We start from the raw sequence: 14,654 nt of genomic DNA, 5'->3' as shown, positions 1-14,654 counted from the left end.
ATGATGCTGCATGCTTTCCTTGTGTTCCACGTTGTCTTGGGAGGATTTCTCTACCATCTTCAGGTATCCTCATTATTTAAGTTGGAGTAACTTGGACTGACATGGATGTATTTTTTTCTGGTGAGAGTGAGCAATTCATACAGCAGGAAGCCTTTGCTTCCTGGAGGTATGTATGTAGGAAGCCAGAGCTCACTCTGAAAGCAGTAAAACATGCGGACCAATGTGCTGTGGGACCTGAAATTTCTTTATTTCTCTTTTTGTTTGTCGTGGAAGTGGATGGCTGGACAGCTTGTTCTGGAGTCCTAGCATAAAGGAGATGTTTCCCATGTGCCTGAATATGCGTCATTGTTTCAGTTGCTACAAACTGTGGCTGCTGACCCACCTCTGTAGGTCATGAGCACTGGGTTTGTCAGAGATCTTTCATGGAGGGAGGACGCAGGTGTGGGCAGTTGTTTTCTTAGAGGAGTGATTAACGTGATGGAAGGAGTGGTATTTTCAGAAGTGTTTGGCACTCTTCTCTATGAAGTTGCAGAGATTGGAGTAAACTAGTGTTCTGTGTCTCTTTCTCCTTGCTACGTAATTTGCTTTGTTTCAACAGGAAATCAACAGAACTTCAGCTCAATTGCTCTCTTTTAAAACTGCTTGAGATACTATCTCATTACAAATATCCCTCCTTTCTGCTTTGATACTGTGCTCCCAGAGCTGCTGGTAAGCAGAAGGTAATAAGTGAGCCAGGTGTGTGGGTCGGGCACGTGTTGTGTGACAAAACATTGGGTTTGACCTGCATGTCCTGGTGGGCTGATGCACAGAACCTCCTGGGTGTGAACGCTGAGTGTCTTTTCATTGGCAAGATCATTACATGTTGACTGAAAGAGTGGAAACTTGGTATTTTTAAGTGTGAGGACGTGTTGGTGCCTTAGCCTGCAGGCGGTGTGGTGTGGGTGGTAGAGCTGCCAGGTCACTGTGACAGCCTGCACTGCTGTGGTGTAGGTTGTTAAATATGCTTTCATCCCTGGTGCAGGTGTAACTTTGTTTATCTCTATGTTTGTATGAAGCCTGCTTCTTTGGCTACCAGCAGAGCTACTAGGCTCGCTTTTTCCATCATAAGAATATACTTGCTCTTTAAAGATCTGTTTTGAGAGGAGTAGCTCTCAAGCATCCTAACAGGTAGCACTTGGGTTGTCTTCTCATGGGTCTATAGCTGTCCAGGAGGCTCAAAAAATAGGAATGCTTATTCCCAGCATGGGCATATCTAGAGCTACAAGAGCAGCTTAGTTTCTTTTTATTTGTTTATTTAGTACAAAGACTGCCTTTGGGGTTTTACGCAAATACAGAAAATTGAGATGATTCAGGCTTAAGTCTGAGTTCACAACCCTGCTCGTTATGCATGGATGCTGTGTTTAGGATCTTCTGTGAGGTGCAGCGTGTGTCGTGACACTGAGGAATGGGCTGGACTGTAAAGCCAGTGGGGCTGACAGGAATCAGGCAGAATGTAGGAGCTTTTGTAGCAATTAGGTGGTGGTGCGTGCCTGGAAATTATATTCTTCCTATGTACTAAGTGTTCATAACAGCACTGAATAGTTCAGAGAGAGCCTGACTCAAGGGACAAGTCTCCAAATACTTGACCTTCCTGTCGTTCACTCTACAAGGAGAAGCATCTCCAAACAGGGCAGCAGCACTGGCTATGGGATCACTGCATAGGGCTGGCTCTTCAGTCAGCTAGCGTGGGGATTTTGTGCAGTGTTGAACAGTGTGTGACTGATGGCTTTAAGGAGTGGTGTGGGGAGAAAGCTTTGAGTGGGGAAGGGGATGAGTACTTGAAGGGAATGTGGGAAGGAGAGGAACTTCAAAGCACAGATGGTAATGGGAAGAGGCTTGTGAGCATGCTGTGGTGTGGTACAATGTGAGGAACGTTGTCAGGATTTGCTTACCCTGAATTCCTAGAGTTGTTTAACTAAATTGGTATAAATCCAAGTGTGGATTCAGGTCTGAACAGAATCAGCTATACACGATGTGTTGGTTAATGAGGGTGCTCAGTGAAAGGCTGTGGTTTCCTATGTATGTTATTGAAACTAGTTTTGCTTCTCTTTTAAAATGTATGGGCCAGTTTGTTTGTGTTTTTTTTTTTTCTACAGCATTTCCTTCTGTCAAAGGCTGATGTTGGGATGAATTCCTGCAGTGTGAAAGTGGCTTTAAAAGTTCCCCTTGAGTTGAGACACTCTTTTCCTTCAGTGATATGTGGTGTGGTGACTTGACCTCCTGAGTTTTGAGTTTCAGTGTTCATCTGACATTCACAATTATAATTGTTTGCCCAGACCTTTCGGCTGTCTGGCCTATGTGGGGACTTCTGCTCTGTTCTTGTCTAAGGATGACAGAAGAAAAAAAAGTCAGAAAAATGCATCTTGGATGCAGAGTACAAGACTTTGCTGACACAGATGTTTTCTTAATGACCTTGTGCATAATACCCTGCAGAAGTAGGAGGATGTAGGTTAGGAACCCTCTATTTACCAGTCATGAGGTTATGTCTGACAGATTCTAGAAAAACAATACAGCTAAACTAGGATGATAATGATGATACTCTGTTAAGTTTGGCAGGAAGGTTGAAATTGCACCTTCCTCATCTGTAGGCCTGATCCAGAGCCCTGAGTTTTGTCTTTGGAGCTGCTGTCTGTGAAGTAGGTGGGTCACAAACCATCCATTAACTGCAGCTGGTGACAGTGCTTGGCCAGAACTTTGTTTTCCTTGCAAGTCTTCAGATTCCCATAATGATGATTCAGATGTGTGCCTGATAGGGAGATGAAATACGGCAAAGGCTGAGGTTTGTGCTATAGCTGTTGTCCAGTGCACTATTGTATTCCAAAAGCAGATGGCTTTCATTCTGTAGAGGATTAAAAAAAAAAGGGGGGGAGGGGAGAAGCTTCCTCTTTACTGTTTCCCATTCTCATTTTCCTGCCCAGAAATGCATACAGATGTTTTAAATGCTGGAAAAACTGACATCTTTACCAAAGATCAGTTGATTGTGTGTTTAAAAATGATCTATACACGCAGAAACTGCCATGCCTTTGAGAGTAGAGGCCGAATTCTGTTTTCTCTTGTGATACAATTGAAAGGAAAAAGGGCTGTTCTTTATATAGACTGGGAATAATTTGAACAATTCTATGGTGCTTCCTACAGTACTCCACCTACCTTGCATCATAACTTCCTTTCTCACACTTATGGCCAAGAGCCAGTGCAATATAAACGGAGTAGTGTGCGCTGCAGATGAGACAGGAGGAACCTCACTCCATGTATTTGGGTGTGGCTATAGGTAAACATTAAACTTCACTTCGTTTCTGTTTCAACGCAGCTTTATTGAACAGCTGAATATGAAAAAAAATCAGGGTTAGTAATCATCCCGTGTGCCTGTCTTCTAGTAAGTCTATTATATAATCTTTTGCTTCCCTTAATCTGCAGGTACAATAAGTGAGTGTGTTGCCTATGGAAGGACTATTGTAAGCTTCTGAGGGACTTCATATGATAGGGTCGCTAATTTACTTTATTAAGGTACACTTTACAAGTCTTAACTTTTATTGTAACCATGTACCAGTTTCAAATGCTGTTTATTAGAACGTGAAAATCTGCCATCGCGCAGGCTGTCTTCTCTTTTTTTTAAGAAGTTGCATCAAGTCAGCAAAAATATCTATTTTAGTATCTGATTTCTTTATGGCTGTCTAGGAAGGTGCAGCGTCAGTGCTCCTACTAGGTAAGCTGCTTCCTTTTAAAACTGTTTGAAGGATTTTTGTACTTACTGGGAAAAAAATCCCTCGTTGTTAAAACTTTCGCTATTGAGTCTGTGGGTGGAATCAGTTATTTCTGTCATCTGTACTTAAAATTTGATAGTTGATCTATTCATTATAAAAATTGTGTGGTGCTAAAATTAACTTCTTAAAATGTTTTAGTTTTGGGATCTAAATTGTGTTGTTGTAATTTCTCTCCGTCCCACGCACTGTTCCAAAAAAGCTATTTCTCATTTGAAACAATGGCTTTTCAGAATAGAAGCGTACTGCTGCTGTGTAACCGTGTTCTGTGGAGAAGTCATTGAAGGGCATGCAGTGAGCTCCTTCTTGGAAGCTTGTCTATACAGCAAATCAGGTGTGCATGCTGTCCGTGTGGCAGGAAAATATATTACCTATCTTGAACCCTTTGCAGCCTACGTCAGTAGGTGTTACTCGGGTAACAAGAGAAGGAATACAACTGCAAAGCATTACTTTGTTAATCTTAACAGTGACTTTAAACACTTCCTTAAAAATTGGTATCTAAGAAAATTTGTTATGCAAGCCAAAACCATTATTTAGCTGTGCTATGGAAGCAAACCAAACAGCCAACAACATGAGTATTGTGTGATTCAAGAACAGTAGTGTTCACTCTAAAACACACAATATAGAATGTGGCGTACAATTATATTATTAGTTCTAATGCAAGGTAATGAATCATGATTTCAGGAGGTTGTATGCTTGTTTGATGAGTAAATTGTGTTGTTTCTGTCACTGCCTGCTTTGCTTCAGTCTCCCAGTCTGTAAAGTCGGAAACTGCTTGCTTTTGTCACGGCTTCCTGGTTGTAGAATGCTTTGAAGATGAAAAATAGTTCATGAGTAGATGCTGCAGTTCGTATTGTATATTGTGTGGTTTGCAGGAAAGGACTGCGTGAGGTTAGGAGTTGAGGAAGTACTGAAAAAGACGGGTAAGTTAGTATTCTTAAGAAACTCCCTTCTTGGATGTAATATTTCATAAGCTACTTTCCCTGGAAGATTGTTGTCTGTTGTTGAAGTTTAATGATGTGAATTAGATCTTTGGCTAGAGACTGTTTGGGGGGAGGGAGGGGTAGAAAGAAAAACTATGCTTATCCTCTCAAACTTTGAACTAAAGTAGCTTCAGGAATTCAGTGTTTTAAACTGTATCATGCAGAATAATCAAGTTTTCCACTGAATTCACTCATCCTGAGAATTACTGCTGCGGCTGAAACTTATTAATATAATTGATTATTATTATTGTATTAATTAGGAAGCATACAACTTAACAGCCTTCTAATACTTAAGATGTGTGGTATCAGTTTTATAGCATGAGATCTCTGCTTCTTACAGAAGCACTGTCAAAGCTGAAGAGAAAAATATTTTTCTCCCCCATTTTAATCAATAGTTGAGCTCTTCTTACTAAAGCTGGTTGTTGATATAAAATGGTGTCTTTTTATAAAGATGTAAATTCTAACGTGTTTGTTCCAACTTGTATTCCAAGTAGTTTTGAAACCTGTTTGTTTTTTTTGTTGTTTTTAATATGGTCATGGTCTAATGTTTCTGTAGAGCTATCCTTAAATGTTTTGGTTCAAGTTGAAAACAGACCTCAACACCTGCAAATAAGTTAGGCTGTATGTGATGCTGGTGCAATTGTATGAGATGATCCTGTTGATGAGTTTAACAGCGTGTGGGTCAGATGTGCAGGCAGATGTTAGGCTATTTAGGACAGATGTACAGGAGAGGAGGAGTAAGGTGGGGTGTGACTCGCTTTAATTGATGCTTTCTTATGTCCTCCTTTATTTTGGTTGCTTTTCTCTTCCTGGTCCTGGGTGTGTTACAGTCCAGACTTAGTGGCTGTATTTGGAGTGATGCACGGATAACACAGGTTGGAACAAAATAACACATTACGTGCTGGGAGGACGCAAGTTTTAGTTTGTACCACTTTGGATTTTCTTACATTTGTGTGACAGGCTTTTTTAAGACCTCCTTTATGTCTGGTACTTTTGCTTGTAAGTCATTCATCACAGCCATTCCTTGCAAAAATGATCCCTTGCTTTAGTTTGTGTGCCCTTGGTCATCACTGTGCCCTTGCTGCACCCGATCGAACTGCCTCATTTGGTGGCTCTGTAACTGCAAAATTTTATTTTCTGAGCTGTAGCAGAGTCAGCTGAAATCTGTGATGTGACTTTAAAGGGAGCTGCTCTGTTCCTTTTGCAACATGCCTCTGGTTTCCTGCGAGTATGCTGCATTACTGGGATGTTTCTACATTGTAAAGCTTTTCAGCACTTACAAACAGTGAGTAATGTCTTGAGGGGAAAAGTGGGTTGGGGGATTCTTAGTTCAGAATTTTAGCCAGAGTAAGATCTCTAACTAAAAGTTCTCAGCTATACATGCTGAGCATTCCTAAAACTCAATCCTTCAAAATTTAAAAGAGTGAAAAGATGTAATCCAAGGCTATATGGAATTGTCAGGTATTGTCAGACACTGTCTGTCTGGGTGCTGTCTGTAAAAGGAAGTATAAGATCTGAGATTTTTCTTCCCTTTACTTTAGCACATCTTTTAGTACAGGGTGGTTGAGGCTGGCAGAGATCTCTGGGTCTGTCAGGTCCAACCCCTGCTCAAGCAGGGACGCTCAGTACAGGCTGCCCAGGCCCACGTCCAGGAAGCTTTTGGAGATCTCCAAGGAGGAAGCTCCACAGCCTCTCTGGGCAGCATGTGCCAGTGCTTGGAGGACTTCCAAGTGGTCTTGAAATTGTCCTTGGAGCTCAGGGAAAGTGGAAGGAGGTAACTGTGTAGGTCACCTCAATTGTGCGGACGTGTTTTTAGGTAATTTGTAGGGAGTGATGTTTCCCCCCATCCCCAGTTCCTAGAACATGGGGACAGATTTAATGCAGATACCACTAACTCTCAGAAACGTCCCCTGCTCAACAGGTTTGAGTGCTCTCAGCCTAATGTGTTAGTAATTATCTTGAGCATTGTGGATAGAAACCACAACTCGTGATCCTTCCTGTGTAGCTGTCTGTGTCTGTAAATCCTGAGGATTAAGGACTGGAGATAAACAGGCACACTGAAGAGTGAACAGCCCTGCTAGGGTCAAATTAGGTCTGCTTTGTGTGCAATACCATGTTTTTGTATAACTTGCTCTTAATTCCTCTCTATGAGCTCATCTTTTAAAACTAACAAATCTTACTGCTGACATACCACCTGTGCAATTTAGTTAGATGAGTACAAGATTATGCAGCATTAAATGTGAAGAGTTTGTGTCTTGTGTTCCTATATAACCTTGCTCTAAAGCTGTTTGAGAGTCTGATTTTTATCTATACTTTTCTGCCACAGTTTTTGTGATTAAATAGTATTTTTACCTGGTTGCGTATGACATCCCTCACTGTCAGCCTCGAGAAATGCTAAACGTAAAGCAAGTGTGCAATAATGAGATGCCAGCAGCATATGGAGGTGCTGTTTGGAAAGCTTTGTCTCCTAATTTAGGTCAGTACTTCAGCGTGCTGTGCTGTTTACAGCACAGCAGTTGTCAGCCTTCCCCATCTAATAGGCGTGTGTGGTTAGCTGATCCCACCTGCAGGCCTGCAGTGTGGCTCTGGCCCTATGCACAGCATGGCATTATAGAATGGTTTAGTTTGAAGGGGACCTTAGAGATTATCTAGTTCCAGGCTGCTCTGTGGGCAGGGCTGCCCCCCACCAGTTTGGGCTGCCTGGGGCCCCATCCAGCTTAGACTTGAGTGCCTCCAGGGGATGGGCTATCCAAAACTTCTCTGAGCAGCATGTTCCAACATGATGGCTTTAGAGAGGCAGCACAGTTGTGTGGGGTGTTCCTGCAGAGTAATAATCAAAGATCCATCTATAGCTGTGACAAAAAAGCTGAGTAAAATAGTCTCTTTCCTCCTGATGGTGGTTTGGGGGAGACCTTACATTCATCTTAATGCATCCTAGTTGCCTAATGGCAAGTCAGCTTGTATTGTGTGAGAAACTACAGTGCTAAGTGCAAATGTTCTGCTTCCTCCGTACTAAATTCCGGTCTTCTACATCTGTTTCTCCCCTTGTTTTTCCATGATAGAGAATATCTGTGAATTCTAGGTGACTGTTCTGCTGTGTCAGCTGAGTGCAGTGTGTAAGTATGGTGTGAGGAGTTCTGGCACATCACTTAGGAGAGAAGGAAGGATCTATATGTCCAGATTTGAAAAACAAACAATCCTCCAGTAATTCAGAGGATTACTTCTGTAGCATCTCACTGGTTTATACCTTTAAAGGAAATCTGGGTTTGTTTTGAAAATCAGTGTACACAGTAGTTAATGGTGAATGGTCCTATTATATGGAAAATAATGTGAGAAATAAGATTTGTGCCTTCAGTGTACAGTCTGTCTTTGTGATCTGAAGTAAGCATGTCCTGTTGTCTTTGTCTTTTCCAGATGTTTCTGACAGTGTACCTCAGTAACAATGAACAGCACTTCACCGAGGTGCCAGTCACCCCTGAGACAACATGCAGAGATGTGGTGGAGCTGTGCAAGGAGCCTGGTGAGAGTGAGTGCCACCTGGCTGAGGTGTGGTGTGGTTCAGGTAGGTTAGACTTCAGCACAGTGACCTGATGGACACAGTCCTCCCCCTACGGAATTTCTGTCTTATGTTTTTGTTAAACTCTTTATCAGAATTGCTGTATAAAATTGCATCCATAGGAAGGTGCAGGCATGCAACAAACTATTAAAAGTGCGGAGGAAAAAAAAAAAAAGAGTCAAGCATGCAAATTTTCTTATGCGTCTGCAGCTCTTCTCCAGCTCGAATGAGTCTTGGAAGGTTGTAGGGGAGTTGCTTTCCTTCTCTTCCAAGTGGCTTGTGTGGGGTTTTTGAAGTGGTAAGTAGTTCTGAGGAACAGCCTTCTTAAATCCCTTATCTACTTTCAATTGCTTGAATTGCAAACTTCCTTGTTTGGCTGTTGCCTTTGTCATTCATTAATAGAGTCTGGGAGGGGAGGAATGTTACCAGAAGTAGCCGGAGCCATCTGATACTAGATGGTTCTAAACAAAGGTATATAGTGGGTGAGAGGAATGAGGTGGGACAGGGACAAGTTCAAAACTCCATAACCTTCCAGTACTCTGAGACTGGAGAACATGTCAACAAACAGATCAAAAGCTGAAGTATGGCTAACTTTTAGTGGTATAAATGGGAAGCAACTCTTATGTCCTGTGTCCATTTTTTTCTGAGATTACTATTTGCAGAGCCTATTCTCATGGTTAGTGGCAGTTTATTCTCAGAAGACCAAAGACCCTATTATTTGTTGATAAGGTAAAAATATTGGCGATCATTTGGGAAACTAAATTGTTCTTCCCTTCGTGGACCCTGTCATGTTTACTAATTATATACTACTATGTACAAGCACCAGTGTGTGTGTGTTTGCACACAGTTTCAAATTGTACTTCTAAACAAAAAATGCAGTTGTCTTAAATCACATGCTATTAAGTGACTTGGGTACTGGAAGAAGCAAATGCATGTTGTTCTGATAAAAGCATATCCTTCTTTTAAGCATCTGTATACCATCTATTAGCAACCCTTTGCAAAACAATGTTTTCATGTATATTTTGGATTTTTTTGAGAGGATTGGGATGCTCTTAACTTTGCTTACATCTAAAACAAAAGAAGGTAAAGTTCACTGTCTTGTTTTCCAAGACACCCCATGGTTTCTATTACAGCAAGCAAGTTAAACTTGATTTTAAAATAAACATGGCACATGCCAACCATCCTTCTGAGGCAGAAACAGAAGATGAATGTTGAAAAATGAGTGCTTGGACTTCAGTTACTAAGATCCTTCTGAGATAGCTTGTCTCTCTTTCCCTTCCTGACGCTTGCTCAGGAATTTAAGCCTCTGTTGTCAGACCATATTAAACATACTTTGAAACATTGCTGCAAGTGAGCTTGAGGCACTCTGCTCCCTGAATGGGGGCAGGCTTACTGCTCTCCCTGTCCTCCCAGTTTTGCTTGAAATTTGATGAGTATCAGGGCAAGCTTCTTGATCTTTCTGTTACTGTCAGAATTCTGTTAGATGGCTATCTTGAGTACAGAAAGCAGCCAAAAGTGTATCTGTAAAGGCTGTTTTTTCTTTTTTTCCCCTTTTTTTTTTCTTCCCTCTTTAGGAGATGGAGAATAAAAACTGAGGTCTGATAGTTTGTCTTTAGTTCTTGAGCTTTTCAAATATAGCTTTGTTTTATGTTTGGAGATCCCGTTGACCTTCCTTTTGAAGTCACTGAGTGATACTGAATCCTTGGGTAGAGTGCCTTCTACCTCTATCTCTCTTGATAGTTTCAGTTGAAGTACTGCCTTGCTGCTACAAAGCTGTGTTATGAGACTGCTATATTCTTAAGATGGAAATTTGTCAGTCATACTGTTGGTTTTTTTTTTTTTTTAATGAAGGTTTAGCAGATGAGGAGCTTTTTTAGCTGTCTAGACAAGTAACTGCTAAGAGGCTGCTTTTTCTGTAACAGTGACCTACTTGCTTATTCTGTAAAGCTAATCTCTTTTGACAGTGACTCCAGAAATTTTCCTTCCTAGATTGCTTGAGCACAGCTGCAGTATTTTAAAGAAACCCTTTTATATTGAAAAAAGGCTTTTCATGTGCTGAAAACATTTTAGTAGCTCCTCTTCTTTTCAGACTGAAAACGTTTATTCTTAACACCATCAATTTTGTCCCCGAAATGATTGTTCCATATTGAGACAGTTACTTTGAAAGACTTTCCACTGAATGTGGATGAACTACTGATTTCTTTTTTTCTTTCCTTGTCTAAACAATGAAAGGAAATATCCAACAAAGCCATTGTTGGGACAAACCAAACTGGTGGTGTTTAATTTCAGTCTTTGTCTGTTTACCTCCTTCCTCTTGATGGGTAATACTTGTTCATCTGGCACTGTGTGCAAATGGATCTAACTTGATTGTGAGCCTCAGATATTGTCATAAGATACTGTGATCGTGTCCTAACTACATAAAATTGATTACTTACAATGTATTAACTGCATAGCTGCAATCACTTTTAACAGAGGCATAAAGATGTGTGTTAATGTATTTAGAATAACAAAATTAATTGCTTTCCAGTAAAGATTAAGGACAGTAAACAATTCTGATTATATCCAGCCTGTGAGTGCCTAGCTATGAAATGTGTAGAATTTGGAAGAGCAGTAATAAGGAAAAACAAGAGTACTACTAAATAAAGGCAGTAGGCTCAGGCTTCCATTGGGTTTTTGTAGTATCAGAAGGCAAAGAGTAAGTGTTAAAATTAGAGACAAGGCTGAATCCTGAACTTGAGAGCAGATGCAGGAACAACAATTCAGTTGAACATGTGCATTTTTCTTAAACTTCATCTTAATTGTCTGAAAACAAATAGCAGGTTCTGTCTGGAGTCACTTCTCACTTTCTCATAAACTGAAGGGATCCTTGTAGGAATTTGGGGGTAAAGAGCCTTTGAGGGTTGGGAATGATAGGTCATTGAGTTATTCTGAGGTACCACAGGAGTGGTGAACAGATCCAGCAGTTCTGTTCCTATGATGGTGAGTTGGTACTGTGATTTGCAAATGCAAAACTAAGGTGCTCCAGCTAAAAGCTCTAAACTGCCTGTTTGTGTTTCCTTGGGCTGTGATGGGGCCTTCAGCTTTTCCTTCTGTTTGACTTCTGAAGGGCTCTGTCAGCTTTTCCGAGGTGTTGGCTCACATTCTGAAGCAAGGGGTAGTGCAGAGCTTATGGAAAAAGTAGAAAGGCATTGGGCGAGGGCAAGAGTTAGGTCTGCATGCTGCACCTTGACGATAACAGCATTTGATAGGTGATGGATGAGTAGTTTTGTTACATCTCTGAGCTATATGGCAATGTGATTGTAAACTGTCTTTTTACCTTTTCAGAACGGCCTATAGCTGATAATGAACGGATGCTGGATATTTTGCAGCGCTTTGGGATGCAGAGAGGTGAAGTTCGTTTCTTTCTTAGGCACGAACGCTCTCCCTGCCGGGAATCAGGTAGGTGTTGGTCATAGCTGCTAAAGTGAGTTTTCTTTAATTCCTCAAGGTTAAGGAAACAACACGCACATATTACACACTACTACTGGTAACCAGTATGGTATTGCAGATCTTTTTGGTCTGACCTTTACTTTCTTATGTGGAGGGAATGCTAATAACAGAAAACTGCACTTGCTACTCACTCTCCTTTTTCATTTTTAGTGAAGACTTTATCTTCCTGTATCTGGTGTGAAAATATCAAATCTGAATGGAAACATTAGCAGCTTTTCTAGAGCTCAGCATGACCACAGCATCTGTGCTAAATGTATCAGCTAGAGTTGAATATCTAGAGATGTGTGATTAGTCTCTTAAAGTGCAGAAATTGTGATCTTTTCTGTTGCATTTAGTAACCAAACTGCTGTCTGGTGATGCCTTTTATTATGTGAGATTAGTATGTTCCATCTGGATAGTAATTGGCAAAAGGTAGAGTTCATTCAGGTTATAAACAAGAAGTTGTTTCTTCTTTAGTATTGAATGCTATGTCTGAAGAAGTAAGAAAAATCCCAAAATATCTTACCATCTGTGTTATCCTGTATTTCTGTCTAGGGACTGGACCGAGGTCTCAAGATCCAGTCTTAAAAAGAAATGGTGTGAAAGTGTCCAGTGATCGAAGAATGGAGAATGGAGTAAGTTTTTGGTGTATTGGCCAGTGTAGTAAAAACAGGCTTCCTTTCTTCTGAGAAGCTTGTGCAAATTCTACCCTGGAAGCTAAGAGGTGTTTCTGGTGAAATTTCTCAGGTCTGCTCTAAAATAGGCACAGGGTCTCTAACAATTATCACTCTTATTTTCAGTTCTTAAGTTTCCAACAAGGCCTGTTATTTGCCATGCGTTTGTACCAAGGATCACAGAGAAAGAAAGAAAAATCAGTGTTGCTTTCCCTCCTCTACTCCCATCCAAAATTTTGTCTCCTTTTTCTTCAGTTCATTGATGAATTCTTTCCACGTTCAGTTTGATGTCAGAGTAGTAGCCTGCTTTTAGTTCCAGTTTTCAAGTTGAGACCAGTTAGCATCTTGGAATTTAATCCATTGTATGTTATTTCTTCTTGCTTCAGAAGATGTAAATATGAATATAGGATTAAATCTAGATTCAGGAAGGATGCAAACAGATAACTAATGTAAAATAGTTTTATTTAATAGCTACCTTTGGTTTCCTTCTTTCTTTAAATTTTCTATTCAATTTATGTTGAAATACTTTGAATAGCATTGATAAATGTACAACCACTAATCTGCTTTGTCATGAGCTGGGCATTCTGGGCTCAGTCAGTCAAAGCTGATCCATGCTGAGCTTAATTATAAAGGGCTCTGAAATGTCACTTTAAAATGCCACTGGGATTTTGCTAGAAATATCAATTTTTCAAGAAATTTTAGTTGCACATGTTGCTGGGTTGGGGTATGCATCCGTACAGACTTCCAAGTAGTCATGTCCTTTAACATAGAAAAATGTTATTTCTTTCCAATTATTGAATATTCTGTTTTCATCAGTTTTAAAGATTTTAATCGTAGTTTTCTGCAGTAGCTATACTGCATTGCACGCTAGCCAAATTAGAAATTCTAGTATTCAAATGCTTTGGGTTTTCATTGGCAGGTCAGTGCACCAAGGATGGATATGACACTGGCTGAACTTCAGGAAATGGCATCACGCCAGCAGCAACAAATTGAGGCTCAACAACAAATGCTGGCTAACAAGGTGAGCTTGGAAGAAAACTGTCTACAACTGGGAGCATAGATGGTAGGAGTTATGAGACGGAAGAAGCGCTAGGGATTTGTGTGTGTTTTTCTTCTTTTATTTATTTCATCCCTCATCTCTCAAACAGAGAACTCCCTTAGCTGCTGCTTCTTAAATTTGTAAGTCAGCTTATACACGTTTCTAGTAGTAAAGCACTAAAATAGTACTGGTGATAGCAGTGACCCTATAGCTTACTAAAAGGATAGAGCATATAGTGTTAATGTTGTCATTTATTCTGATGTCTGTGCCAGCCCTCTTTGTGCTCTGTGTGGTGACCAGCCATTCACCGGTTTGATCAGTGAGCAATGCTTTTGTCTCTAGACATAATGCTGTCCTGTAATGATATCTTGCTTTCTACTGGTAGAGTTCAGTGTGCCTGGTTTCCTGGGGCAGCTGCCTGAAAAAGATTGCCTTCATGTGATGAAGTAACTAGGACAGTGACTTATAAAATGTTTATTGAATAGTACAGGAAAGCTAATGACGGGTGCTGGGTGCTCCTGAATTGTTTAGGAGAAAAAATGTTCTGACACATCTGCAGAATGGTAGCATGGATTTTTTTTGTTTGACTTCAGCGTTGTTGTTATGCACTGCTCTTGAAAACACCACTGACAACACTGCTGTTGGCAGAGAGTCTTTATGCATGAGCCCAACCTGAGGAGGGTTTGACTCTGATTGGATTAGTTCCCAAAGCCCTGCAGAGTGTGCTTTGCTGAGGAGGAAGGCTGCTCTGAGGCTCCTGTCTTACTACTCTTCCTCTCTCAGAAGCCCTTCTTCACTTGACTGATTCACTAATAAGTAACAGTAATAGACGTTGGTCTTACAAGGTCTTATAAGCACTGACACTGTGGTTACCATATACAGAGAGCCCCAAATAGGAAAAATTCATATATTTACTGTAAGGGGAGTCATACAAGACTTAAAAAGTTAAGAGTTTGTCTGCATCCTGTCCATTAGGTAGGTGTCTTGCTGCAGTTGGCGGCAGAGTAGCCTTGTGGGTATCCTGATGTACAGTTTATCATCTAAGATGCCTTTCACAGAATCACAGAAGTGTAGGGGTTGGAAGGGACCTCCAGAGATCATTGAGTCCAACCCCCCTGCCAAAGCAGGTTCCCTACA

General features: G+C 40.8%; 1 protein-coding gene across 3 annotated transcripts in view; it reads left to right on the top strand.

Moving 5' to 3' along the window:
* Window positions 1–14,654, top strand: part of TP53BP2 (tumor protein p53 binding protein 2) — a 41,338-nt gene that overhangs the window by 9,145 nt on the left and 17,539 nt on the right. Inside the window, exons 1-5 of one of the 3 annotated variants that reach the window (XM_042895200.1) lie at window positions 3,289–3,307; window positions 8,195–8,342; window positions 11,661–11,774; window positions 12,360–12,439; window positions 13,398–13,499. In XM_042895200.1, coding sequence (XP_042751134.1) covers window positions 8,195–8,342; window positions 11,661–11,774; window positions 12,360–12,439; window positions 13,398–13,499 — 444 coding nt within the window. In that variant the 5' untranslated portion in view covers window positions 3,289–3,307. Of the gene's footprint in view, window positions 1–3,288; window positions 3,308–8,194; window positions 8,343–8,418; window positions 9,066–11,660; window positions 11,775–12,359; window positions 12,440–13,397; window positions 13,500–14,654 lie in introns of those variants that run through there. The other 2 variants (XM_042895199.1, XM_042895201.1) reach the window with 2 other exon arrangements.

This window comes from Lagopus leucura, unplaced genomic scaffold (genome assembly GCF_019238085.1).
Source record: "Lagopus leucura isolate 7727_CA_CO unplaced genomic scaffold, USGS_WTPT01 Super-Scaffold_73, whole genome shotgun sequence".
Classification (NCBI taxonomy): domain Eukaryota; kingdom Metazoa; phylum Chordata; class Aves; order Galliformes; family Phasianidae; genus Lagopus; species Lagopus leucura.
This window is presented reverse-complemented; position numbering and strand designations above follow the sequence as displayed.